The 26,943-nt window shown below is 40.0% G+C and overlaps 1 protein-coding gene across 1 annotated transcript; it reads left to right on the forward strand.

The window, feature by feature from the left end:
• Positions 1–1,936: 1,936 nt before the first annotated feature.
• On the forward strand, positions 1,937–26,430 carry LOC308560437 (cytochrome P450 4X1-like; the record flags this gene model as incomplete). The annotated part of the gene is made up of 12 exons (XM_081144367.1): positions 1,937–2,113; positions 8,041–8,182; positions 9,048–9,092; positions 10,484–10,611; positions 12,296–12,423; positions 12,503–12,657; positions 17,500–17,606; positions 18,168–18,358; positions 21,727–21,860; positions 23,841–23,905; positions 25,287–25,369; positions 26,207–26,430. 12 exons carry the CDS (start codon positions 1,937–1,939, stop codon positions 26,373–26,375), a joined length of 1,524 nt encoding a protein of 507 aa, XP_081000493.1. The 3' UTR covers positions 26,376–26,430.
• Between the last annotated feature and the right edge of the window lie 513 nt (positions 26,431–26,943).

Raw genomic sequence — 26,943 nt, forward strand, 5'->3', positions numbered from 1 at the left:
TTGTACAGGAGGCAGCAGTGAGAGTGGGAACTGACCCTATGCCTTCTTCCTGAACATTTCCATTCTCTTACCTCCAGGCTGTTGAGGAAGAAATTGATGGAACCATGTGTTGTTGGACCTCTGCATAAAACCTCCTATGTAAATGTGACTGTTTCCTCAACATTTAACAACTTGCTTGCCGATGCCCTCAGCATTAATTGTATAAACAATATTATTCTGCACGGCAGGTGTGACTCAGTTGGTTGAATGTTGTCCTGTGCACCAAGAAGTCCCTGGCTTGATTCCTGGTCAGGACTCATGCCTGGGTTTTAGGCTTGATCCCCCATAGGGGCATGCAGAAGGCATCAGATCTATGTTTCTATCTCTCTCTCCCTCTCCCTTCCTCTCTAAAATCAATAAAAATGTATTTTTAAAAAATTAAATAAACAAACAAATAAATAAATAAATACCACATGATTCTGAGACACTTTTAGCTGAGGGATGGAAGAAGGCAAGAGGTGAGAGGTCTAGGGAAGAGGGAACTGAAACAAGGTGTGGCACAAAATGGAACAGTCCAGGGGCCAGTACTTGGTCCAGATGAAGTCATCACCATTGGATTCTGTCTTATCCATTAACCTGCCAAGTAAAACCTGGCTCCAGAGACTGGGGTAGGTGCTTGAGGAATGGGGGCAGTAACAGGGAAGAGAATAAGAATTTGTAACAGAGATTGGGTTTATTGTTCAGGGCTGTAAATCCAGCACCTAACCTGTGCCTATCTTAGTATAAATGCATGAATGAATAAATGAATGAATGAATGAATGAATTGTGGACAATGCCTACAAAGAAGGCTGGGAGTGGGGGACAGCATCTTGGAAAGCTGGGTCTGTTGGATCCTACTTCACCACCTACTGGGTAATGAAAAATTCATTACTTTCTAACTACTTTACTACATTTACTATTATGTATGCTCTTGAGGTTATTTATGTTCCTTGTGCCCAGGGCTCACTTCATGGGCATGGAACCTGAGCAGGCCTGCAGGGCCTTCCATTCAGAAGGATGTGCTTTTGGTTTAATGCTCTGCTATTGTCATCTTGTTAATAAATTTTTAACAAGGGGCCCCACATATTCATTTTGCACCAGGGTCCACAGATTATGTTGGGGGCCCTGATTGCATCTGTATGGTGGAGCTACTATACAATGGGATGCTACTTAGCATCTCTTCCCAATTCAGGGCTCAGCGTCCTTTGTTGGCAGCTTGAAACAGGACGTGGTGGACATCAGCAAACACTGGAAATCAGGGTGAGCCCCAGTTGTAAAACATTTACCAGCGCACCACTAGACAGGCCACACTATATAAATATAGTGTTTCCCCCCAAAATGCATACCCACACTTTGAATAATTATAAAGGCAGTGTTTATTACAATACATTTTATTTTCAAAATTGAGCTATCAGCTGTTAAAGTGAGTATACATTTTTTTGGGACACCCTGTGTAATGATCATAGTCGCCCACCACCAGCCTACAGACCCCTGTGGGTTTTGGTAGAATTTCAGAGTGAAACGAAGGTCTTTTTGTATAGCACGTTACCATTTATTTGTGTCAATGAAGAAAAATGATGACCTCAACCTTGGCATTATTCCAAAACCTAAATTCAAATTTCCCTTGATTGAAAACTGCCATGCTTGAAATATGACACTCCAGGAGGGTATGAGAAACCCTGAATGAAGATTTGCACCAGCTGATAAAGGGTTAGAAGTCTGGGAACTTGCACCTGCCTCCTCTGGCCAAGTCTGAGCTGCACCTCCCATCGCTCTTCCTCCTTCCCGGGGAAGGAAGGAGCTTCTCAGAGGGCTCAGAGACGCAGTGGGCTGGGTGATCTTCCTCCAGTGCCAGGCTTCAGAAAGCTCACCCTCTCCCTGGTCCTTGGAGATCGCCGGCACTCGTCAGCTCAGAGTGATGGTGTCCAACTGGCTGTTGATGTGCTGGGCGAGGCTCTTTTACCTGGCGATCGTGTTCCTCCTGACCGTGGGGCTGCTGAAGGCCATCAAGCTCTACCTGCGGAGGCTGCAGCTGCAGCGAGATCTGCACGACTTCTCTGGGCCATCCCCTCACTGGTTAACCGGGAACCAGCAGGTAGATGGAAGGGAGGAGTGAAGGACGATGCTGGAAGCCAGAGGGGCAGAGAGACTGCTTCCTTCCCTTCCTCCCATCCTTCCATCCTGCACAACCCTCTCTGGCCCAGCTTGTGGCTGTCCCATCTTTTTATTATTCTACACTTGCTCCCTCACAGCCCTACAGGGAAAGGGAAACACCCTGAAGCCCCTAGAGAGGAAGCGTTGGTGGCTGGGAGGGGGCTATTTCAAAAGACTGAATCTGGGAAAAGAAAGCGGGTGTAACTCAGGCCTGTCTCTGCTTCACCAATTTCTTGCATTTATGCACTGCATTTTAAAAAGCCTTCCACACGTATTGTTAAAAATAATTTTTAGAAAGTATTATCCTAAATAATATTTATCAATTGTAGGGAATGTACAAAACTGGACATAATAGTTGCCAGTGTTAGGCCATTTCAACTAGAGAAAATTAACTGTCTTTTCCTAAGATTCTTGTGAAGCAGGGAGTAGCCCCAGACAATCACTAAAAAAATATTGACTGATTTAAATTTGTAAGGTAGAGGAAGGCTGTTACCTTTTGGTCTTTCCTGTTATCTAAATCCACTCCCACCCCTGATTTCTTGTTTTATTAAAAACATAAACTATTCCCCGGCTGGGCTGAAATTGACAAAATTAACTGCAATATACAGTCCAAACCTTCCCCCTGGAAGTTGCAGGCCTTTAATAGACTCCAGAGTTACAAAATAGGTACATCAGACAAATTTTGCCAGGGCAGTGGTTGTCTAGGTGGGGAGACAGATTACTGGTGCTTCCTAGTCTCCTATCTTTCCAGAATTCTCCCACCTATTTGATTGTTAATCCTTATTATGTGACCCTTTTCTCTCCCTCTCTCTAACAGCTTTAAAATCTTCACTTTGCCTTTGGTGTTCTGAAATTTAATTATGATATACTTCGGTGTGGCACTTAGGTTGTTTTGTTTGTTTGTTTGTTTTTTCAGTTATTATCCCTGATGCTTTGGTCAGCAATCTTTTTGATCTGGAAACTCATATTCATCAGTTCTGGGAAATTTTTATGTGTAATGTTTGTCTTAGTTTAGATTTTCCCAGAATAAGATTCTAAGACAAGGATTCAAGAGCAAGTATTTTATTTTGGAGATTATGCCAGGAAACTTTGATAGAGGGTTTGGCAGGTAAGATGGAGATGAAAAGGCAGTCAACATAATGTTGATTCTCAAGCAAGTTACCTCTGTGGATAACTGTAGCTTAATCTTACAGGCAAACTCTGGTAGCCAGTGTATGTAACTCAGAGTTATCCTGCCTGAAGAGTAAGGGAACTGGGGCATTTTTAGATTAACTCCTGACAGTCATTGGTGAAAGATTGATCCTAGGGGGTGTTAAATTTCCAGCACTTCTAAACTGTTGTGCAGACAGCAAAGCAGGCTCCAGTAGCCAAGGACAACACTTAGGTTAATAAATAAAGATTCTGGTTATGGTATGCATTAAAGTGGTAAGGTTGAAGGGGTAGGGATAGGACAGTAACAGTGCATACTACAATTTTTTTGATACTTCCTCCCCATCACCCTCTCAAATTTTCTCTCTTTCTGGAACTCCTATTGGTTGAATATGAGCCTCCTGGATTGAGCCTCTATTAATTTTGTATATATATATATATATATATATATATATATATATATATATATACACACACACACACACACACACACATACATATATATATATATATACACACACACACACACACATATATATATAAAATATCAGGAGCCCTGCTTCATAGAGCTCTTGATATAAAAATTAAAGAATATATATTTATATATAATTTCATGTTACACATATATATAATCTCACATCACCTTTGTAAAAAATAAATGTAAACATAAAACTTAACTTCCAGATTCTCAATTCTATATAATTGGTCTATACTGTATGTCTATCCTTATGCCAGTACCACACTGTTTTAAGTACTGTAGCCTTATGGTAAGTTCTGAAATCAGGAAGCATGAGTTCTTCAACTTTGTTCTTTTTCAAGACCATTTAGGCTATTCTGGATGCTTCCAGCTTCCATGTAAATTTTAGTACCAGCTTGTTAATATCTACACAGAAGCCAGCTGTAATTCTGATAGGGATTGCATTGGATCTGTGGATCAATTTGGGAAATACTGCCATCTTAACTTAAAACTCTTATTAAGCCTTCTAATCCAAGAGCATGGATCTCTTTCCACTTATTTAAGTCTTTTAAAATTTCTTTCAACAATGGTTTATAGTTTTCAGAGTATATGTTTTACAATTCTTTTGTTAAATTTGTTTCTGAATGCCTTCTTCTATTTGATAGTCATAAATGGAATGGTTTTATTTTCATTCAGATTGGTCATTGCCTTCATGGTGTTTTAAAGTCCATATCCCTCTTGACTGTCACTAAATTATTTTTTGTATTTTAGAGAGGTCTCTGTCAGAGCTTTGCAGGTTGGAGATGGCTGATATATCAAGTTAGCTAATATTATCAATGCTACCTCTTTACTTTTGTTAACCCTTTACGTTCCTTTTGATGATTCATCACTCAGCCACAAGGAAAGGATGGAACTATTTTGCACTGTAAAACATTTGAGGTTCCAGAAAGAAAAGGTGTGTGTAGGGGAAATTCCCTATAAGACAAGAAATTTCATTTCTTGCTCTGTTCCAGTTGTGCTGGCCTTGCTATTCTTCAAATTTCCAAGCAAATTTCTCCCTCAGGGCTTTGGATGTGCTCTTCTTTGGTTGAAATGCTCTCCCTGCACTTTATTCAGGCCTTTGAACAAATAGCACTTCCTCAGAGAGGCCTGCCCTTGACCCCTCAAACTAAAATAGGGCTTCCAGTACTCTCTATCCCCTGTTTTTATTATCCTAGCACTTATCACTCCCTGACACCATATTATATACTCCTTTACTATACTCTCCCCTCATCCTCACTAGAATACAGAATCTATGAGAGGAGGGTTCACCACTATCAGCCCAGTATTTGGCTCATAGTAGGTGCTTAATAACTACTTTGTTGAATACACACATATTAGGTACTAAATAAATTCATTCATTCAAAGATCTATTGACCACAAAGAATAGACCAGGTAGACTGACACTTATTCAGTAGACCAATGAATCCCAGCCAGTATGGTTGGGACCTAGTGTGTTGTATATGCATGGGTGTGTGTGTGTGCACACTCATGTGTGCACATGCACACTTACATGTGATTCAGGGAAAGCCTGTGTAGCTAAGTATTAAGACACTTGGTCTCAAAAGTTCAATCTGGGTTTGAATCCTTACTACTAGTTGCAGCTGTACAACCTTGGACAGATTACTTAGCTTTCCTAAGGCTCAATTTCCTCTTCTGTAAAATGGAGATTGCAATTGTATCTGAAGATAAGGCTCCTGATATAAAAATTAAAGAATATAAAGCATGGAAAGCACTTGGAAGCCCCCAGCTCATAGTATTGCTTGGTAAATGTTAGCTGTTACTATTACTCTGAGCTAAGTAATTTCCAAATATTTCTGAACATTGTCTCCTAAATATGTATAATATGCATTTTCAAATGTATTTAATGCTGCTGTGGATGAAAAATATAAATTCATATATTACAGGATTCACAATAACTTTCTGTCCTTTTTGTCTAGACAAGAGTTACTAAAAGTATAACCAAATGCTTGTGGCTAAGGGTGTCCATGATCTTTTCTAACCTAAAAAATAATCCTCATACTAGGCTATAATTTCCATGAAGGCAAAGACCTTGCCTATCTTATATTTCTCTGCATCTCTACCACTTGATGCATATTATAGGCACTTAATAAGTAGTCATCTGTTTATTTTTTGCAAATGAAATTAGCATTGTTGGCAAACATTGCTCACGGCTCACAGCATCTGTCGGTGCTTGTCGCTGGCTTGACTGTCAGAGGAGAGCAAAAAAAGAGTCTGCAGGAGCTAGTTTCAAGTCTCAATCTTTTGGAGGCCCTAAACTATCCAGGGAGCACTTCATAGATTAGAGGTGCTAGCTGGTAACAGAGGATATTAGGAGCCAAAGTTTTCTACCTCTTTTGATGGTAAGAACAAACAATCACATGGCACATTCTGTGTGACTGGTCACACAAGGAACAGATTGACAGCCTTCAGGTTTGTTTCAGGTCAGGATCCCCACGATCATGCTCAAATCAGTAGCTGGGCACACTCAGACACACGCATACAGGTCTCCCCACCTCCTCCCACTTTATGCCCTTGACCCCTCAAACTCTATGAAGCAGATACAATTGCAATCTCAACATAAATGGATCTTACTGTCAGTGATTTAGTGAAACTATTTATTTATTTATTTATTTATTTATTTATTTATTTATTTATTTATTTATTTAATATATCTTTATTGACTTCAAAGAAAGGAAGGGAGAGGGAGAGAGAGATAGGAACATCAATGATGAGAGAGAGTCACTGATCGGCTGCCTCCTGCAGGCCCCCGACTGGGGATCGAGCCTGCAACCTGGGCACATGGCCTAACTGGGAATCGAACTGCAATCTCCTGGATCCTAGGTCGATGCTCAACTGCTGAGCCACGCCGGCCGGGCCAGTGGTACTATTTAAATGAGCCATTAGCAGGCTGCTTATCAGGCAAAAAGTTCATTTCTAATGGTAGTATTTGTGTTCTGATTTATACGTGTTGGCAGCTGAGAGGTGATGTTTTTTGTTTGTTTTTGTTGTTGCTTTGCATATGAGTTTGTTTTTATTGCTATAATACAAAAACAACTATTTGCTTCTTGCTTTTGCAGCACTGAGTGCCATATTCTTGGGCATCAGGAGGGCCTACATGGATTCATTCATTTACCCAGGAAAAGTGGTAGCATATTTTAGATCGATTCCTTACATCATGTCTGTGCACAGCTGACACACAGTTATCTGAACTAGAGAAAGAGGATAGATTACAGCATCAAGCCACAGGAAATCCTGTATTTTATCTTAGGCAGTAATTTTAACTTCTTCTTTTTTGAAACCTTTCACTAGTGTGGCGTCGAGTCAAACATGATGGGTCTTTCACACCAGACTGAGGCGTTTGGACTGACTTCAGGGTAGATAAGAATCGCAGCTGAATAGGATGCTGTCAGTTGTCAGCTTGGAGAGAGATCAGATTGCTGTGATGCAGTTATTTCAAACCCCTGCTTTCCCATCTTTCTGCTGGTCGGTAGGGTAGAATCGTCCTGGTTTGGCAGTTTGCTTACCTGGCGCGAGGAGGCGATGCTGGAATTGGGGCTGCACAGGGGCAGGCGGAGCATATGGGGAGAGCTGGCAGTAACTGAGGGTTTTGTGTTTGAGTTTGCTTTAAGCTTCACACACGTGTATCAATGAAACTTCTATTATATGGCAAAATAAGTGGATTTTCTTTGTAGATGGAGTTGGCAGGTTTTTAGAAAGAAGCATTTAGTGTTAAGTCATTAGGGGCAAAAATCACTCATCAATAGTTAGAAGAAAAGAGAGAATGGTGAGCTGGGTGGTGGGTCATGTTCAACACACTAGCAGTTACCTTTCCGCATAGGAAACAAAAGTATTTTTTAGCTTCCAGATGCCACTCCTGACCCTAGCGTGTGACCTTGGCAGGGGAGGCGGGGCATGTGACTTGACTCCCTTCACCCTCTCAGTTGGGAAAACAGTTCACAGTGTATGTCATTTGACAGTGACTTAGTCTGGGGATATAAGATATATTTATATTGAGAAGATAAATATGCTATCCTTGTTTAGAACGTTATACCCCAAGCTTAGAAATCCCAAGTAAAGTGTGTTCACCCACTTCCAGGAAAAGGGTCAGGCCCCTCTGCCTGGTGACCTTATCTAGGCCCTGAACTCAGCTCGGATCTGTAAGAGGGATGAGTCTAGACTGGTTGGCATCTCTAATTTCCTTCACTTTTTTTTCACTGAAGATGTTACATGAAGATAATTTGGAGGTAACTGAGGAGCTTGTCAAAAAATACCCTTGTGCCTTTCTTGCCTGGATCGGGCCCTTTGAGACATTTGTCTATATCTATGACCTGGACTATGTAAAGATAATTCTGAACCAAACAGGTAAGAAAAGAAATGAATCTCGGGAACCTCATCCTCCTTGAGTGATATGCACAAACCACAGGCAGGATTCTGAAGGAGTTCTGAAGCAAAGATTAGTATTGGGCCTTTAAGAGACACTGGAGGAAGTGTCAGGAAGTTTCCCACCAATCCTGAAGGGAATTCCCACATCCCCCAGTCCCTGTCTAGTTCAGACCCCCATGGGTCCTTTTAGGTCACTGTATATCTTAAAGCCCAGCAGGCACCACCAGATCACCACAGGCTTTTTTTGTCTCTTTTGGTTTTGTGACTTCAGTGTCAGCAATACTCCCCAGTCCTGGCCCCTTGCTCGAGCATGTCTTCAGAGGGACTCAGGTTCAGTATGTGGACCTGAATGCCAGATCACTGCTTTATTTAGTTTAACCTCTTCACTGTGGTCTAAATTTTGTTTTTGTTTTTGGTATATCTCTCAACTGTGTCCTTTTTGGAACATGAGTCCTCTGACTCCTCCATCCAATTCTTTTTCAAGGCATTCATGGTACATTATCTCATAGCCAAAATTAAAATGTCCAGTTTTTGCTGCATTAACTTTGTAAATCAAGGCCTGATATTCCATCTTTCTTCCCTGTGTCATTGTCTCCATTACTCTTAGCAAAATCTAATAAAAGAAAACAGCCTTTTCTATGTTTCCCATTTCCTCAGTTCTCTCGGGTTGGTCTCATGTTCACTTCTTAAAGGACCCCTACACCTTCCAAAGGCTGCAAGGAATGAGCCCTGGGCTCCCTTTTGCTGACTATTTGTGGTTAATGTGGGCAAACAAGAGAACCTTCACCAACTTTGATAATTTTCCTCTAATGCTGTCTTTTGTTTCCTCTGTTTGACTCTGCAGGTCCCAAGTCCAGGTTCTTGTACAAGTTCTTGATTCCACTAATCGGTATGTATGTGACCCACTCTCTTGCTAGAAGTCCCCTTTCTATAATAGAGCATTCCAAAGAAACTCAAATCGGAATTCAGAAGCATTAAGGGTATGGTGGAGCTACACTGAAGTTATCAAGGGTGGAGGTCAAGAGGGAGTGCTAAGGTCAACATAACACAACTTCCTAAGAACCCTCCTTGTCCATTTCTGTCCCCAAAATCTCATTCTCAAGGCAGCATATGTGTATCTGTCCCATCTCTGTCTTGAAAATTGCAGCCTCACCATCTGTACTCTTTATGTTATCCTTTCTTCTCTCTTGTTTTCTTGGCTCCTTCCCTTTCTTTTTGGAGTTCTTCTATTTCTGTATGCAAATCAGTAAAATTTTGCTTCAGAGTACAGTTTGGAAATATCCCATGAGCACATAAATTAAGCCTTTTAGTCATGTAATTGGTATTTATGTTAGACAAGAAAGGAATTAAATGAAAAAATATAGGTTTTGGATTTAGAGCTACTTGGATTTGAATACTGCCCCCCATTGACTAGTTGAGTGTGGTCTTAGGGAAGTCAATTAACCTCTCTAAGCCTGTGTTTCCTCATTTGACAATGAGGAAGAGAGTTACATCTCCAGACTGTTGTGAGGATTAAATAAAACATGTATTTTCAGCACTGAGTGCAATGCCTGGCACTGTACCAATGCCCGACCATGCATTGCAAGCCTGGTGTGTTGTAAGCTCTCAATGAATGATGGCAATTATATATTAATAAGCTTTAAGTTTCTTTTAAAGCCAAATCTTTAATGACCTTGCTGGTAACAGAAGATTGTGAGGCATTAGCCTTGATTAGTGTTTTCAGCTTGTATCATTTATGGGTATGAAACACAGACAAGAGCTCAAGGAGAAGATATCTGGGGAGATAGTGAACACTTTTGTCCAGTTCCTTATGAAGTTTTTGTTCACAGTATAGTTTATGGGTTGGTTTGAAGTGAGAGATGATGACTATTTGCTGTGTTTCTACTGTCAGCTAGAGACCAGGCCAGGTGCCTTATATGTACACCTTCATTTAATCTGCACAGCAACACAGTGAAGTAGATATTTATTATCAAACTTGATCACTGAGAAAGCCAAGCCAAGGAAGATTAAGTTATTTACTCAATTATTACACAGGTAGTAACTGATGATTTCAGGATGAGCACTCTCATTAGGCTTCATAAAGTGGGTTTTTTTTTCTGACAATGCTATATACATGCATCCCAGATGCAAGCAAACTCACCTCGATCTTAATATATGAGCACTGCTTTGATATTGCATTCTGTCATGTCTGTGCACCATTGTCACTTCATGGTGTCTGTTCCTCACCTCTTCTTCATCATCTCTTCTAATAAAATGCTTTTGTGCCTTTTATGTCTCAAGGAAAAGGACTACTGAATCTAAACGGATCCAAGTGGTTCCAGCACCGGCGCATAATAACTCCTCTATTCAATTTTAACACCCTGAAAGCCTACGTCAGCATAATGGCCCAGTCTGTGAAAGTAATGCTGGTAGGGATAAAAGTATTCTGATGTATTGCAAAATCCTTCCAACAGGGAATGGCTTAGACATATGTTTAGTGGGCAGTGAAAGTCAAAGGGGGATGATTTCTAGAAATTAACCAATTACAAGTATCCACTAAGCAATAGGTGTCTATGTAAGACTTTGCTATGTTTTTGGGGGTGATTTATAAAAGGTGATGATCCAGTTGAGATCCTATGGCAGTAGTAAATGGTAAATGCTGTAGGTGACAGGTAAGGAAAACTGGAGTAGCTATAATTGCTTCAGATTCAGAGGAGACTCAAATTCATCATGAAATATGAGCTGGACTTGAATATGTGAATAATGGATGAGGGAATTTAGGCAGAGTGAGTTAGCATGAACAAAAGTTTGGAGATTGGGATGGACTTGCCTGATGGCCATAAATGACCTGGCAGATGATAAGGGTCTCCATTAAAGTTGCAGATGTGAGTGTTCTCTTGCAGATAACAGAGGATCATTAGGAGCTGACCTGCACCCTTCCAAAAGGGCCATCCCTGATTTATAAATGAGTTCTATTCCAAAACTCCACTTGTGCATGATGAAATTTTAAATTGTACTTCTTTAAAAATTAGACCAGTAATGCACTGAAAGAGTTTCATCATAAACACTTCCAACACCACAAACAAAGCCCAAGTTTTCTCCCACTTTCACCTGCAAGCCTATCCCTTTCCGCAAGAGGGAAGCACTGATTGGCTGGCTTCTCAGCCAAGCTCAGAGAGGCGGATTTAACCTCAAGCCTGCTGAGACTGTGGTGAAAGTAAGTACCAGTGTGAGCAGTCAAGGCAGAGAGCTTGAGGTGCAGGCTAGAGTGGAAGAGGGCGTGCTCTTCGGATTCTGGTGCTGCATATCAGCCAGCGGTGGTATTTGAATTTACTCCCATTTCAATAAATCGTTTCTGTCTCCCTCACCTCTTAGGCCCACATTTCCCTGAGATTCCTCTCACAGCTTTTCCCTCTGCTGAATTGTGCCAAAGCGCCTCCTGTACTGAGCTTCCCCTTTGCTCTCATTTCTTCTACACTCACTTCTGTACTCAGTAAAACTTAAATAACTCAGGGTGAAAGCAATTGATGAAACAGTTGACACTTAGGTAAAAGCTTGAAAAACAACATCTCTTTGCCTTTTTTTTGGTGTGGCCTCCAAATCCTTAGCACCTGGTTATAGGCATAGGCGCTCAGTAAATGTCAGTTGATCTGAACTTAAACATTAAGATTTATTTGTATTTTTACTTTTAATGTTCCAAGTTTATTTTAAGTGTGATTATGGTGGTTGAAAGTAGTGATGGGGTGGAGTGTCTAATAGTTTGGGGACTGAAGATAGAGGAAACCCTGGGGAGACTCCTTGTAATTGTGGGTCTTATATCGGAGATTATCTGTTTTACTGGAACTCTGATCTGTTTTTAAAGCAGTTGTGGTAATAATTGAATGGCCGATGATACTTAACTCAGCCATTTACGGGATACTTGGTTGGCTCCATGCTCTTTCTCACCCAGCGGGATGCATTTTTTTCCCCTTCCTGATGCCAAGTAAACGTTTAGTTTATTTGCTTGTATGAATTTTGGCTCCTGCTAGGTCAGGGTTGTCTCCCTTACATCATAAGGGCGGGGCCAGTTAAAGGCACTTGGATGGTGATGTTGATCTTGACTTCCTGTGCCAGGATAAATGGGAGGAGATTTGCGGCACTCAGGATACCAGTATGGAGGTCTTTGAGGACATCAGCTTGATGTGCCTGGACACACTCATGAAATGTACTTTCAGCCAGGAGACCAACTGCCAGAGAAGTAGGTTAGTGACAGGAGGGCAAAAAAGACATTTGTTTGCCATTATCTGAGTCACTTATTGACATAGTATCCTTTCTCCCTAGAGCCCATCATTTTTATGTTAAAGGGATAACTGAAGCCGGCGAAATCATCTTTAATCGCCTATACCATTTCCTTTATCACTATGACATAATTTTCAAGTTCAGCCCTGAGAACCAGCGCTTACAGAAGCTAGTCGGCTTAACATGGAAGTACACAGGTATTTTTGGGTTTGGGTTGCCCGAGTGCATACATTGTCACAACTGTACTGTGTCTGTGTCGAGGAGTAGGCCTCAGTGTGAAAAGAGAAAGAATTTGTGTTCTCAACGGAGCTTTAAATGGACACTGCTCAAATAAATGCAAGTCCTTTAGAAGAGTTTGCTACATCCATAGCAGTGATCTTATGGGAAGTTTTCAATGTATTATATAATTTTTAATATGCACAATTTTTATTAATACAAATATAACAAGTGGGGACTTAATATTTCAAAGCATAAGTGGCATTTGTCTATTTGCGCCATGATTGCAGTAATAATGACAAGCGAAAATAGTCATGCAGCCTAGGAATGAACAGGGGAACAGGGCAAACGCGGAAGGACATTCAAGAAGGGGGAAATGGGGAGTGCCCGTGGGTATGAAGTTTTAGTGATGGAAGAGGAATACGTTCCAGAGGGCTGCTCTACAGCATAGGGCCTGTAATTAACTATATTGTATTGTGCACTTAAAAATGTGTTAAGCGGTTACATCTCTGGTTAAGCATTCTTACTAGAATAAAAAAAAAAAAAAAATTTAAAAAAAAGGTGGAAAAAAAACAGATTGTTTCAAAATTAATAGTTTTAACAAAACATAAATATAAAAGTTGAAATAGATTAAACTTTCTAAGCAATTCAACATTTCTTTTAATGAACATAACAATAGACAATGTTTATCAAGCAGTCAATTATTCCTGGTTTAGCTCCACCAATTACTAGCAGTGTGACTTTGGGCAAGTTACTTTCTACTTTCTCTGTTTCATCTATAAAATGGGGATAAAAAAGGATCTAACTCATAGGTTTGTGGTGATGATGAAATATGTTTATATGTGTAAAGCACTTCAGATGGTTCCTGGAACTGAATCAGTGTTAAATATAAAGTATATTTGCCCCTAGGAAATTTGCAAGATACACCTGCACATCCACAGTCACACACATATATTCACACATGAACATAGCTATTGTTAGGAGGACACTCATATAAGCAGATTAGAAACAACTTAACACACAAATAGGCATGATGCATAGCAGTTCTCAAACCTGTTCCCATCATGGCCCACACAGAAAATGTTAATATTTATATGCTTCATTGGAGTAAATAGAAATGGATTTTGTGGCATCTACATAGGACTTGGTGAAAAATTTCTTTACATTTTCTTTATATTAATTATGATTTTAAAAAACAATGCAAAGTATTAAGGAAAAGATTAAATGTTAAATTTAAAATTTATTTCAATTACAGTTGACATTCAATATTATATTAGTTTCAAGTATACAGCATAGTATACACATTTATATAACTTACAAAGTAACCTCCCCAATAAATCTAGTACCCATATGATACCATACATAGTATTACAGTATTATTGACTGTATTCCCTATGCTCTACTTTACATCCCCTTGACTATTTTGTAACTATCATTTTGTAATTCTTAATCCCTTTACTTTGTTCATCCATTCCCCTCCCCCTCCCATCTGGCAACCATCAAAATGTTCTCTGTATCTATGAGTCTATTCCGTTCTGCTTGTTCGTTTATTTTGTGTTTTAGATTCCATGTAGAAGTGAAATCAGTGATATTTGTCTTTCTCTGTCTGACTTATTTCTCTTAGCATGATATCCTCCAGGTCCATCCATCTTGTCATGAAATGGTGAGATTTCATTCTTTTTTATGGCCAAGTAATATTCCATTTTATATATGTACTACCTCTTTTTATCCAAATGTCCATAGATGGGACACTTAGGTTGCTTCCAAACCTTGGCTATAGTAAATAATGCTGCAATGAACATAGGGGTGCATATATCTTTTCAGATTAGTATTTTGGATTTCTTCGAATAAATACCCAGAAGTGGAAATTCTGGGCCATATGGTGGTTCTATTTTTTATTTTTTGAAGAACCTCCATTCTGTTCTCCATAGTGGCTGCATCAATTTGCATTCCCACCAATGGGGCACAAGGGTTCACTTTCCTCCACATCCTTGCCAACACTTGTTTGTTCATTTATTGATGTTGGCCATTCTGACAGGTGTGAGGTGATATCTCATTGTGATTTTAATTTGTATTTTTATGATGATTAGTGGCATTTAGCATCTTTTTATATGTCTATTGACCATCTGTATGTCCTCTTTGGAGAAATGTCCATTCAGGCCCTTTGCTTATTTTTCAATTGGGTTGTTTGTTTTTTCATGTTGAGTTGTATAAGTTCTTTATAAATTTTAGATAATAATCCTTTATCAGGTGTATCATTGGCAAATATCTTCTTACATTCATTAAGTTGTTTTTTCATTTCATTGATGGTTTCCTTTGCTGTGTAAAAACTTTTTAGTTTGATGTAGTCCCATTTGTTTTTCTTTTGTTTCTTTTGACTAAGAGATCAATCAGAAAAAACTAACACTAAGAGCAATGTCAGAGAGTTTACTGCCTATGTTTTCTCCTAGTCAATAATATAACTATGGCCTTGTAGTATAGTTTGATATCAGGTAGTGTGATACCTCCAACTTTATTCTTTCTCAAAATTGCTGTGACTATTTGGGGTCTTTTGTGGTTCCATATAAATTTTTGGATTATTTGTTCTAGTTTTGGGTAGTATGGACATTTTAACAATGTTAATTCTTCCTATCCATGAGCACAGTATATGCTCCCATTTATTTGTATCTTCTTCAATTTATTTCTTCAATGTTTTATAATTTTCTGAGTACAGGTATTTTTACCTCCTTGGTTAAATTTATCCCTAGGTGTGTGTGTGTGTTTTGATGCAGTTTTAAATGGGATTGTTTTCTTAATTACTCTTTCTGATAGTTCATTATTGATTATAAAAATGCAACCAATTTTTGAATATTAATTTTTTATCCTGTTACCTTACTAAATTCATGTATCAGTTCTAATAGGGTTTTTTTGGTGGGCTCTTTAGGATTTTCTATGTATGGTATCATGTCATCTGCAAATAATGACAGTTTTACTTCTTCCTTTCTGATTTGGATGCCTCTTATTTCTTTTTCTTGTTTGATTGCTGTAGCTAGGACTTCCAATACTATGCTGAATGGATGTGGTGAAAGTGGACATTCTTTTCTTGTTTCTGATTTTAAGGAAATGCTTTTAGCTTTTCACTGTTGAGTATGATGTTAGCTATAGGTTTGTGATATATGGCCTTCATTGTGTTAAGGTATGTTTCCTCTATTCCTCCTTTGCTAGAGTTATCATAAATGGATGCTGAATTTTGTCAAATGCTTCTTCTGTATCTATTGATATGATCATATGATTTTCATCTTTCATTTTGTTTATGTGGTGTATGACATCAATTGATTTGTGGATGTTGAACTGACCTTGTATCTCAGGAATAAATCCCACTTGATCATGATGTATGACCTGTTTAATGTATTGCTGAATTCATTTTGCTAATATTTTTGTTGAGGATTTATGCATCATGTTCGTTTGGGGATATCGGCCTATAATTTTCTCTTTTGTAAAGTCTTTGTCTGTTTTTCTTTTTTTTTTTCCTTTGTCTTTAGATTCAGGGTAATGCTGGCCTTGTTAAATGAGCTTGGGAGCCTTCCCTTCTCTTCAGTTGTTTGGAATAGTTTGAGAAAGATAGGTGTTAGTTCTTTGAAAGTTTGGTAAAATTCACCTGTGAAGTGTAATGCACTCTAGGTCCATCCATGCTGTTCCAGTGGGTAAAATTTCCTTCTTTTCTCATAGCCGAGTGGTATTCCATTGTGCAAATGTACCACAGCTTATTTATCCACTCATCTACTGATGAACACTTTGTTGCTCTGCTTGGGTGTTTTCTGTTAGTGTGTCCTCTAAATCGCTCATTTCTTTTTCTTTTATTACTTCATTTTTATTGTTGACACTATTATCCTCTGCTTCATCTAACCTGCTCTTGATTCTTTCTAGTGTATTCTTCATTTCAAATATTGTAGTCTTCATTTCTGAATAGTTATTTTTGTGGTGTCTATGCCCTTTTAAATGCTTACTATCTCTTTAAGCTCTCACTAAGATCCTTGATTCTTCTAAGTTCCTTGAGCATCCTTGTAACCATTGTTTTGAACTCTGCATTTGGTAGCTTAGCTGCCTCTATTTCATTTCATTCTTTTTCTGGGGATTTCTCTTGTTCTTTCATTTGGGGCATGTTTCTTTGTCTCCCCATTTTTGTCTGCCTTTTTGTGTTTGTCTTTGTGTATTAGGTAGATCTGCTGTGTCTCCCAGTCTTGTTATTGTGATCTTATGTAGTAGGTGTCTTGTGGGGCTCAATGGTGCATGCTCCTTGATCACCTCATCTAGGTGCTCCAGGAATGTCTCTTGTATGGGTTATGTGAGTCCTCCTGTTATAGTTGAGTCTTGGATGCTGTTGGCCCATCTGTGTTTCTCCCAATTCTTGAGTACCACGTGTGGGTGTGGAATGAGCTCGTTTCGAATCTCCACCCCTCCTATTAGTCTCAACGTGGCTTCTTCTTTATGCCCTTGATTATAGGAGTTCTATTCAACTAGTGTTCAGGTGGTTCTCAAAAGTGGTGGTTCTATAATTTAGTTGTAATTTTGAGGTAATCATGGGAAGAGGCAAGCACAGCATTTACTTACTCTGTCATCTTGACTGGAGACCTCAGTCTTGGGAGGTTTGATGAAAAATTGTAATTTTATAGGAAAATAAATGTCTGCAAAATGAAATCTGTCTAAATAGGTATACCCACTCTGACCTCAAGAAATTAGGCAAGATTTGAAGTTATCTATGGCCATGGCTTGTTCTATAATTTATTTTACTTTGATTTACTTTATGGTCGCTTTAGTAATGGGAAATTATTATTCTACCACAGAGGAGATAATCCAAAAGAGAAGGAAAGCCGTCAAGGATGACAAGGAACATGGTAAAACTGAGAAGAGGAAGTATCGGGATTTTCTGGATATTCTCCTTTCTTCCCAGGTAAATCTTTCATATTTCTGAGCCTGCTCATATATCTAGTTAATTGTGTGGGTAGGTGGATGAGTGGGAGGAGAGGAGACAAAAGCACAATTGATCAACTAAATTTAACAATACTTTTGAATCAATGGGTTAGCTCCGTACAATTTGAGGTAAAGACAGAATTCTGCAACTTTGCCACTAGAGGAAGTCAGATAAAACTAAAATTTTTACTGACTTGATGAGATTTGGTTACTATCATAGAGCTACATGATAGTTCAGGAAAACGAGAAAATGGGTCACAGTAAGCTGATAAAATGTTGATGATGAGGTGCTGGAGAATCTGGATAAATCTGGCAGGATGATTGGAGGAACACTTTGCAAGGCCTGCTTTCCTTATCTAACATTGGTCCTCCTTTATGCTTTGGGTAAAGTATGACTCATAGTATATATTTGTTGAACTGAATTAAAATTGAAACTCACATTAGAAATGCTAATTTTTTTCCTTAAAGCCATTATTTTGATCAAGGCTCCAAACATCTATAAACTGAAATTGTATAAAAATATCTCTATTGTACTTTCTAGGCTGAAAATGGCAACAGCTTCTCAGATGCTGACCTGTTTTCCGAGGTGAACACATTCATGGTGGCAGGGCAAGACACTATCGGAGGGAGCCTTTCCTGGCTCCTCTACCACTTGGCTCAGAACCCTGAGCATCAGGAGAAATGCCGGGAGGAGATCAGGGGCATCGTAGGGGACAAGTCTTCCATCACCTGGTAAGATCTACATCCCTATACTATTCATCCTAGTTTTCTTCCTGGGATTTTGCTTTAATATTTCTTCTTCTTTCACCTTGGTAACTAGTGCCTCAAAAGATGTGCATGTGGATAGGCTGCTCTTTCTCTAGAAGGCCCAAAGTTACCCCTTTGTCTTTTGCAAAAGAGGTTCACGCATCCATGAGTTATTTTTTTCCATTGTTTTTCTAACCAGTAGTGTGTAAAATGCCTTCTTTCTTTCTTTCACCCAGTTTCTGGTGCATTGCAAATGGGGACTCCATCCATAGACTTGTATTTAGAACGTGAGCAGTAGGGCGCAAGTGGGGCTTCTCTTCTGAGAGACCTGAGCGAGCATCTGCATCATTTCAGTCTCATGGAATACATTCTCTCCCATCTCCTTGTTTACTCCTCAGGATTGGCTTTGGACTTTGAACGTAGTACTAAATGATGAGTTGAGTTTAGCAAATGTGGACTGAAGACATTTTAAGTACTGAGGCACTAAAACTACATGCAAGATTTGGTGTGGGTCCTACCCTCAATGAGCTCATACCCTACTACAGGAGATGCTCCCCATATAGATAATTGCAGAATAGCATGATAAGGGTGAGAGATAGGTGTTGGTAACCTCAGAGACTTAGAAGACAGGTGCCTAAGCTGGTGTAGGGGTCTCAAGAAGACTTCCTGGGAGATTTGATGATCAAGGTACCTCTTATAGAATGGGTAGGAGTTAGCCAGGTGAGAAGCTTCAACTTCATTTTGCTAGACCTTGAGCAGATCTTGCTGTTAATGAAGCTCAGGTTGTGAATTTTCCCCTTAATCATGCTATTTGCAAAGAACACACATGTCCCTGATATAAGCCACAGTCTTCATCCTAGGTAGATGTTTCACATATCATTGTTTTGCTGGTCAGAAGGGCTGAAAGATAGAAATGCTAAGGGCAATGCAGCCCCATGCTCAGGGGGAAAATGTCATATTTCAAATGCAAAAGTCTACTCAACTAGAACATTTGTAAAGGAAAGTTTGAATTTATATGGGTGTAGTAGAGATATCACTTTTTATAAGAAATAATAGTCATTTCCTACTATAAATTAAAGGTCTGATCTATATAGCACAAAATGCAATGTTGATCAGTCATTTTTAATTCATTCATTGAATTTGGAAACGCTGTGTACTGTCTCCCAACAGTAATTAGATATTGTAGCCTTGATTATGGTGCATATATATATACAACTCAAATAATTATCTTTCTCATTCTTATTTGGTTTATGTAAAATGTGAAAACAATAAAGAAATATTTGCCAGGTGAGAAAACAAGGTTCAGAGGATCTTTTTACTACCATTTATTTTTATGAGAGTAATGGCAATAATATTGTAGGGAATAAATGTTTTTATTCTATAATATGGTCTTATAGTTATACTTAATGAAATTTATACATAGCCTTCTGAGAATTGATAATTCCTTTAGACGGGTAATAAAACCACACTGCAAAAAGCAGTTTCTGGCCTGGCCGGTGTGGCTCAGCAGTTGAGCATCGACTTATGAATCAGGAGGCCACAGTTCAATTCCTGGTCAGGGTACATGCCAGGGCTGTGGGCTCGATCTCCAGTAGGGGGTGTGCAGGAGGCAGCCAATCAATGACTCTCATCATTGATGTTTCTCTCTCTCCCTCTCCCTTCTCTCTGAAATCAATAAAAAACATTTTTTTTTTTTTTTTTTTTTAAAAAGCAGTTTCTGGAAAAGCTAAAAAAATTGTTCAATGTCTTCGTCTGGCTCCTTATCAGCCCACTTCTGCTTTGGGTTACTGTTCCTCTCTTCTTTTTGCACCAGGGCTGAGATGGACAAGATTGTTTTTCTTAAACATGCAAGACTAAGTTCCAGACTAAGCACATGACTCTTTATTCTGGGCTCAAGGAGGAAAAAGTTTAAAATTAAAATTTCACATTACTGAAACGCCAAAGCCTGCATTCAGAATAAGTAATCAGAAAAGCAAATAGAAATACAATAAAGCGAATAGGCTAAATACTACATTCAATCATTTTATTGAACCGACCTAACTAGCCAGGGTGCAAATTAAAGACTTCATTCTTCTGCCAATGCTTCAAACTTGCTGTGTGGGAAAGGGTCTTCTGGTGTGAAATCGAGAGTGAATCTTACATATTCCATTTGATTTCAGCCACAAGAGTAGTCTCTTCCCAGTAATTAAGTTGATCCAGTGGAATATTGAAAACTTCAATTTCCTATCCACTCGGAACATCTCCCTCTATTCCAGCTCAGTACTTGCTCGGGTCTGGAAGCCAGTGGTGGCACAGGGCTTATGGCTGGCTTCCCCTTATTGACCAGCGCCTCCCCTCCCCTACTTCTGGCCCTTCCCAAAGTGGCCCCAGGAGGGAGAGAGGATGAGGGAGAGCGGCTGGTGCTATGGTGAGCTCACCCTCTGAGCTCGGCAGTGGTGATTCACGGGCGAGGGAAGTCTTGCCCTTCGAGTCCCCTTCAGGCTGGGTCCAGAGCTCTCCCTCTAGCCAGTTCATTGGCCCGGAGGACACATGGGAGTGTTCTTGGTTTGTCCCTGTTGCTCCCCCATGCCTCTCTGTGTGTCTGTTCAGCGTCATGGCTTTTCTATCAGCCCTGTGCTCCCCAAACTCCAAGGAACACTTGTCAGATCACCGAACTGGTGCCCCGCTCTGCTTAAGATGGGAGGGAACCCAGTCCTCCGTTCTCCACGGCGCTCTGCCATTCCTACAGTTCTCTTTAAAGGATTGTTTCTTTCTATCAAAACTCTTAAGCCTCCTCTCTTCAATCCTTAGCCATTCCTTATACATTCTTAATTTGTTTAATGAGCTAAGGGTTGCAAAACTGGTTTTCAGAACTCTCCTTAGCAAATTTTTTACCAGAACTTCAGCACCTCACTTTATAATCAGGATATTTGGCACCTGTTTGATTCTTCCTCTGGGAAGGAATTCCATTTAAAAATTCTATCACATAACCAATTGGGAAAAGAGCTTTAACCGGAGGATAATATTTATCAGGAACAAACATCAAGTTAAAAAAAATCAATATTTACAACCTGGAGACCTAGCCAGTTTGGCTCAGTGGTTAGAGCATCGACCTGTGGACTGAAGGGTCCTGGGTTCGATTTTGGCCAAGGGCACGTACCTTGGTTGCAGGCCGAGCCCTGGTCAGGGCACCTGCTGGAGGCAACCAATTGATGTGCCTTGCTCACATCGATGTTTCTCTCTCTCTCCCTTCCACTCTGAAAAGCAATGGAAAAATATCCTCGGGTTAGGGTTAGGAGAAGAGAAGAGTAAATAATATTTACAAACTGTATATGGAGTCTGAGCTCCTTTCCCTCCTTCCCTTGTGTTCACAGGGACCAGCTGGGTGAGATGTCTTACACCAAAATGTGTATCAAGGAGTCTCTCCAATTGATCCCTACGGTCGCGGCCATTTCCAAAGAACTCAGCAAGCGCACTACCTTCCCAGATGGACGCTCCTTGCCTGCAGGTCTTTGCACTCTTTTCTTAAGCAGTTCTTAGAGTCTGTGGATCCTAGGGACCACAGTAAAAGACCCGTGGGTTTCTCACCTCTTGGAGAAATCAAAAGACAATCCTAAAGACACCTAGCTTAAGGTTGTGCACCTATTAAGTAAAAGCTCAGTGGACATTGGCTTGATCAGATGTGGGTGTTAGCGACTTTCCCAAAGGCACATAACCATTTGCAGCAAAACTATGCCCGGTAACTGCATCACCAGAATCCAAGCCCAGAGTGTTTTCCATAGTGGGACATTGTTTTTAAGATATTTCTTGTTTGGCTGAGTTTGAGACCCAAGTGAGGTTTCATGGGAGATGAACACCAGTGTCTTCACCCTAATAAGTGGGCAGCGCATATTATCTTACATAGAGCCTTCAAGCATTTTATCTCATTTTCCCTTTGGAACATGATCTTAGCAAACACTTATACAGTGCTTTGCAGTTTCAAATACTTTTGGTGTTGCCAAAAGCCTGCTGGCAGACCCCAGTGTGCAGTGAGCAGAGTTAGAAGCCACCCAGAGGTCCTGAGCCCAGATCCCAGGGCTCTGCAGAACAGCAGAGGTGGGAGGCAGAGGGGCCACATGAGACACCCTTCACAGAGCTGCTTCATTGCACTTGCATTCTTGCCCTTGGAAACAAGCTGACAGACTGTCACTTACTGTGACATTGTCGACAGATCAAGAATTAATGAACCAGAATTATTTCTGGTAACCAAATAAACCTAAATTCTCTGTCCTCTCTCTTTTTTTAAATCCCCAAACTACCTGGGTGTTTGCCGAAATTCCCCTGCATAGGAACAGCATCCACAGAAACTTGTCATTGGATTTGCATGATGGAATCACGGTTCTGTTCTTATGTCCCCAAACTGTTCCCAGTGGGTGCATTATAGTCCATCGATAGATATACAGTAGTCCCTCCTTATGCATGGTTTCATTTCCCCTGGGTCAGTTACCTGCAAGCCTCTGGGGTCTGAAACAGGAGTAGTGATGCCAGCAATGGAGACAGGCCAAAGAGAAGCCATAAGTGCTTTTTTAAAAAGAAAAGGTGAAAGTTCTCATATGCTGAGTTTTCCATGACCTATGGTAAAAAACAAATCTATTTGTAAAATTGTGAAGAAGGAAAAAGAAATTGGTGCTAGTTTTTCTGTTGTACCTCAAACTGCAAAAGTTAGGGTCACAGTGCATGTTAAGTGCTTAGTTAAGATGGAAAAGGCATTAAATTTGTGGGTGAAAGAAACAAACAGAAAACATGTTCTGATTGATGGCAACGTGGTGTGCCAGAAAGCATATACGGAGACTTCAGCAATGAGGTGTCCCCCAGAATGAGTGACACCCAGCCATGTGCTGAAAGTAAAGGATGGTTACACAGATTCAGGAATAGGTTTGGCATTTTATCATCTCACATCATCATAAGAAGTGTGAGTACAGTGCAATAAGATATTTTGAGAGAGACTGCATTCACATAACTTTTATTACAGTATAATTGTCCTATTTTATTATTAGTTGTTTTTTATTTATAAATTACACTTCATACATTACATACATTACATAGGTATGTATGTGTATGTAAAATCATAATATATATAGGGTTTGGAACCATCTGCAGTTTCCGAGTTTCACTGGGAGTCTTGGAGCATGTCCCTGTGGATATGGAGGGACTACAGCACAAGTGATTTCCAGAAGTAGCAGGAAACATAAGCATGTTTGGACATGATATCAATAGCTCTTTAGGACAGAATCATGTATTAAGTAGATCATTGCTTTGAAAACTAAGGTGCCACCAACCTTCATCTTCCCATGGGTCCTTCACTGCTGGCATCAGCCACCGCACCCAGAGCTCTGCCCGGAGCTAGCTCTTGCCCTTCTAGAAGATAAGTCTTACTGAAGAGTGGGACAGCAGTAGCCCACTGCTTGCTCTTTCTCCTGCAACTTGTTTTATCTCCTTTCTTTCTCAGGCACAACCATAGTTGTCAGTATTTGGGGTCTTCACCGCAACCCTGCTGTCTGGGAAAACCCCAAGGTATGACTGCCTTACACGTAAATACTTCCAAAGAACTTGTGGTACGCAATTCACCTTCTGTTAGCTCTGCATGGAAGAGGCAAATGATACAGCAAACAAAAATAAACATAAAAACCAAAAATGTAAAACTTTTCCACTAAAGGAAAATTGCCCTTTCCCTCTACTCCTACTTTGTCTTTGCTTTGGATGAACGAATTGGCATAACGTCTGCTGCTCTAAATTGACACAGCCATTTACTTAGCAGGTTTTACCAAGCCCTGACCTAGATATCTGCCAGAGTATAGATGGTCAATAGTAACTCAGATAACTCAAACTCCCTTTCCCTGGATATAACAATCAGGATTCTGGCAGGAAATCAACAATTCACTCCAGTTGGGTAATTTGGAGAGTTTTATGAAGAACTATTGATAAAGGTATGGGTTAGGGTTTAGAAAAAACAAAAGGGAGGAAATAATTGCCAAAGGGCTTACCACTTCCTGGCCTGATGATACACGGGAGAGAGGGTTACAAACCTGGAGACAGAGAACTCCCGGGAAAGGCCATCAGAGAGGAGCGTGGCTGTTAGTAGAGCATGCAGCCCACCTTAGACAGCCTGGTAGGGAGGAGCCCAGGGAATAAATACCCAGAATGCTTTCTCCTCCCAGCCTCCAGATCTCCTATCAATGCCTTTTCTTGGCAAAACCCAATAGGACAACATGCAGGTTAGCTTCTTAGAGCCCAGAACAGGAAGGAGAGAGGATCTGGAGAGGCAAAAAGATGTGTAACATACCTGAGTTTCTTGATTCAATGCTCTCAAAACTTTAAACACAGCATGTATGTGTGGTTCCTTTTACAAAAGCTGCTAGGATTAAAGATCGGTTACATGTAATGGGAAGTGGGATTGCATATCCCAGTGACAATGATCACGTGATTGTTTTGACTTGACTTCTGAGTAGGTACTCTTTTACCTCCAAAGTGACAATCATAACACTGGCTGTAGTATTTCTGCTTTCCCCTTACTTAATCTGAGTAGCACACTAGTCAATTGGGAAGCCAGTCAAGGTCACAAGTCTAGAGTTGCACTGTCCAGGGTGGTAGCCATTAGCACATGTGGTTGTTGAGGACTTGAAATGTGGTTAGTCAAAACTGACGTGCTGGGAAAAATTCACACTGGAATTTGAACATGTACTAAAAAATGTGAAATATTTCCTTAATAATTATTTATATTGGGTAGATGTTGGGATGATAATATTTTCTGTTAAATAAATTCTACTATTAAAATTCATTTTACCCTTTTAAAATGTGACTATTAGAACATTTGAAATATATTTCTGTTCATCAGTTGCTAAGTAGTAGCTTAAGAAATGTGTTCATAGTGTTGGGTGGTGCCCTCTCATTTCAGGTCTTTGACCCCTTGAGGTTCTCTCCGGAGAATTTTAGTAAGAAACACACCTACTCCTACATACCATTCTCAGCTGGACCAAGGTGAGGACAACTTGAAGCTGTTGAAAACATACAAAAAGGTTTACGTGGGGACAGAGTTTTTCCTTTAGCCCCTCAATTATATAAATTCTTCCATGGAACTCCATTGTCTCACCTGAGCGTGAGGAAGTCTTGGTGCCCAGTTGGGCCTCTGAGAGGGCAGTTAGTTTTGCAAGGGACAGCTCCCCTCTCTATCACATCCTATATAGCCATGCCTCAGAAAGCTAGCCCATGATGCAAGCTGTTGCTCAGAGGCTCCGTGCAGTCTACCCTCAATGCAGGTGGGCTACATTTATTTTTTTTTCTAAAAATAGAAAAAGATTTTTTAAAATTTTCAGCCTTACTGAGGTATAATTGACATATAAAATTATAAGATATTTAAAGTGTACATCGTGATGATTTCATATACATATACATTGTGAAAAGATTCCTCCCCATCCAGTTAATTAACACATCCTTCACCTCCCATATTTATTTCTATGTGTGTGTATATGTGGAATATGTACCACTATATCATTGTAACTTACTCTCTTAGCACATTACAGTTATGCAATACAGTGTTATCAACTACAGTCACTAAGCTTTCCATCAGATCCTCACAGGGGAATGAATTTTCTGAGCAACTCCAGCGCCACCTTGTTTAGGGAGGGCTCACACTGGGGCCGCCCAGCTCACATTCTTGTGGGAGACCATGTACACCCAAGTAGAAAAGTTTGTATGGCATTTAGAATGAAAATGTTGCTTTACTGAGAACATCAGACTTCCTATTCTGGCATCTTTTTGAAGAGTCAGGAGAAACACATCTGTTCAAGTATCTCTGATTTTCTCTCGTGTCTACAGGAACTGCATCGGGCAGCACTTTGCCATGGCTGAACTGAAGGTGGCCGTTGCCCTGATTCTGCTCCGCTTCAAGATTAGTCTAGACCCCACCAGGCCTCTTTCCCTTGTACCCAAGGTTCTCCTCAAACCCAAGAATGGGTTATACTTGTCTCTGAAAAAAATTTCCTAATGTTAGAGCCCAGGGTACAATGACTATAAAATTGTGTTTTAAAGTTAAATTACTACTAATGATCCAAGAACATGGTGAGGAATCGAAGGATGGTGGAGGAAGGGCTATGGGTAGGTGGGATGGGGGTCTCTGTGGACTGCATATTATCCACAAACACTCCTAGGTGACGTTGTGTGTCACCTAGATCTGTTTCTGCCTGACTTTGGGAGATTTTCAAATCTTTTCTGTTTGATTTTGGCTACTATTAATGCTATATACCAAGGAGTCTGCTAGAACATACATGTTCTGTTGTTGTTTGAAACAGTTTTCAGAATGACACAGTAATAGGTGAATGGATTCTCACAATAAAAGATTCCCAATTATAGAAAAAGCATGTAGAGTAAAAAGTAAAAATTCTGTTTCACATAGCACACCCCTCCCTGCCCTGACCAATCCTGGTGCTTTTTCTAAACACAGAATACTTTGATTTGCATCCTTTCGGACTTTTTCCTGTATCTTTCATATGTACGTATGTATATGTGTATTCTTAGAGATGAGATCATATCCATATTGTTCTTACTTTTTTCCC

The sequence above is a fragment of the Miniopterus schreibersii genome, assembly GCF_964146895.1.
Source record: "Miniopterus schreibersii genome assembly, chromosome: 8".
In the NCBI taxonomy this organism is placed as follows: Eukaryota; Metazoa; Chordata; class Mammalia; order Chiroptera; family Miniopteridae; genus Miniopterus; species Miniopterus schreibersii.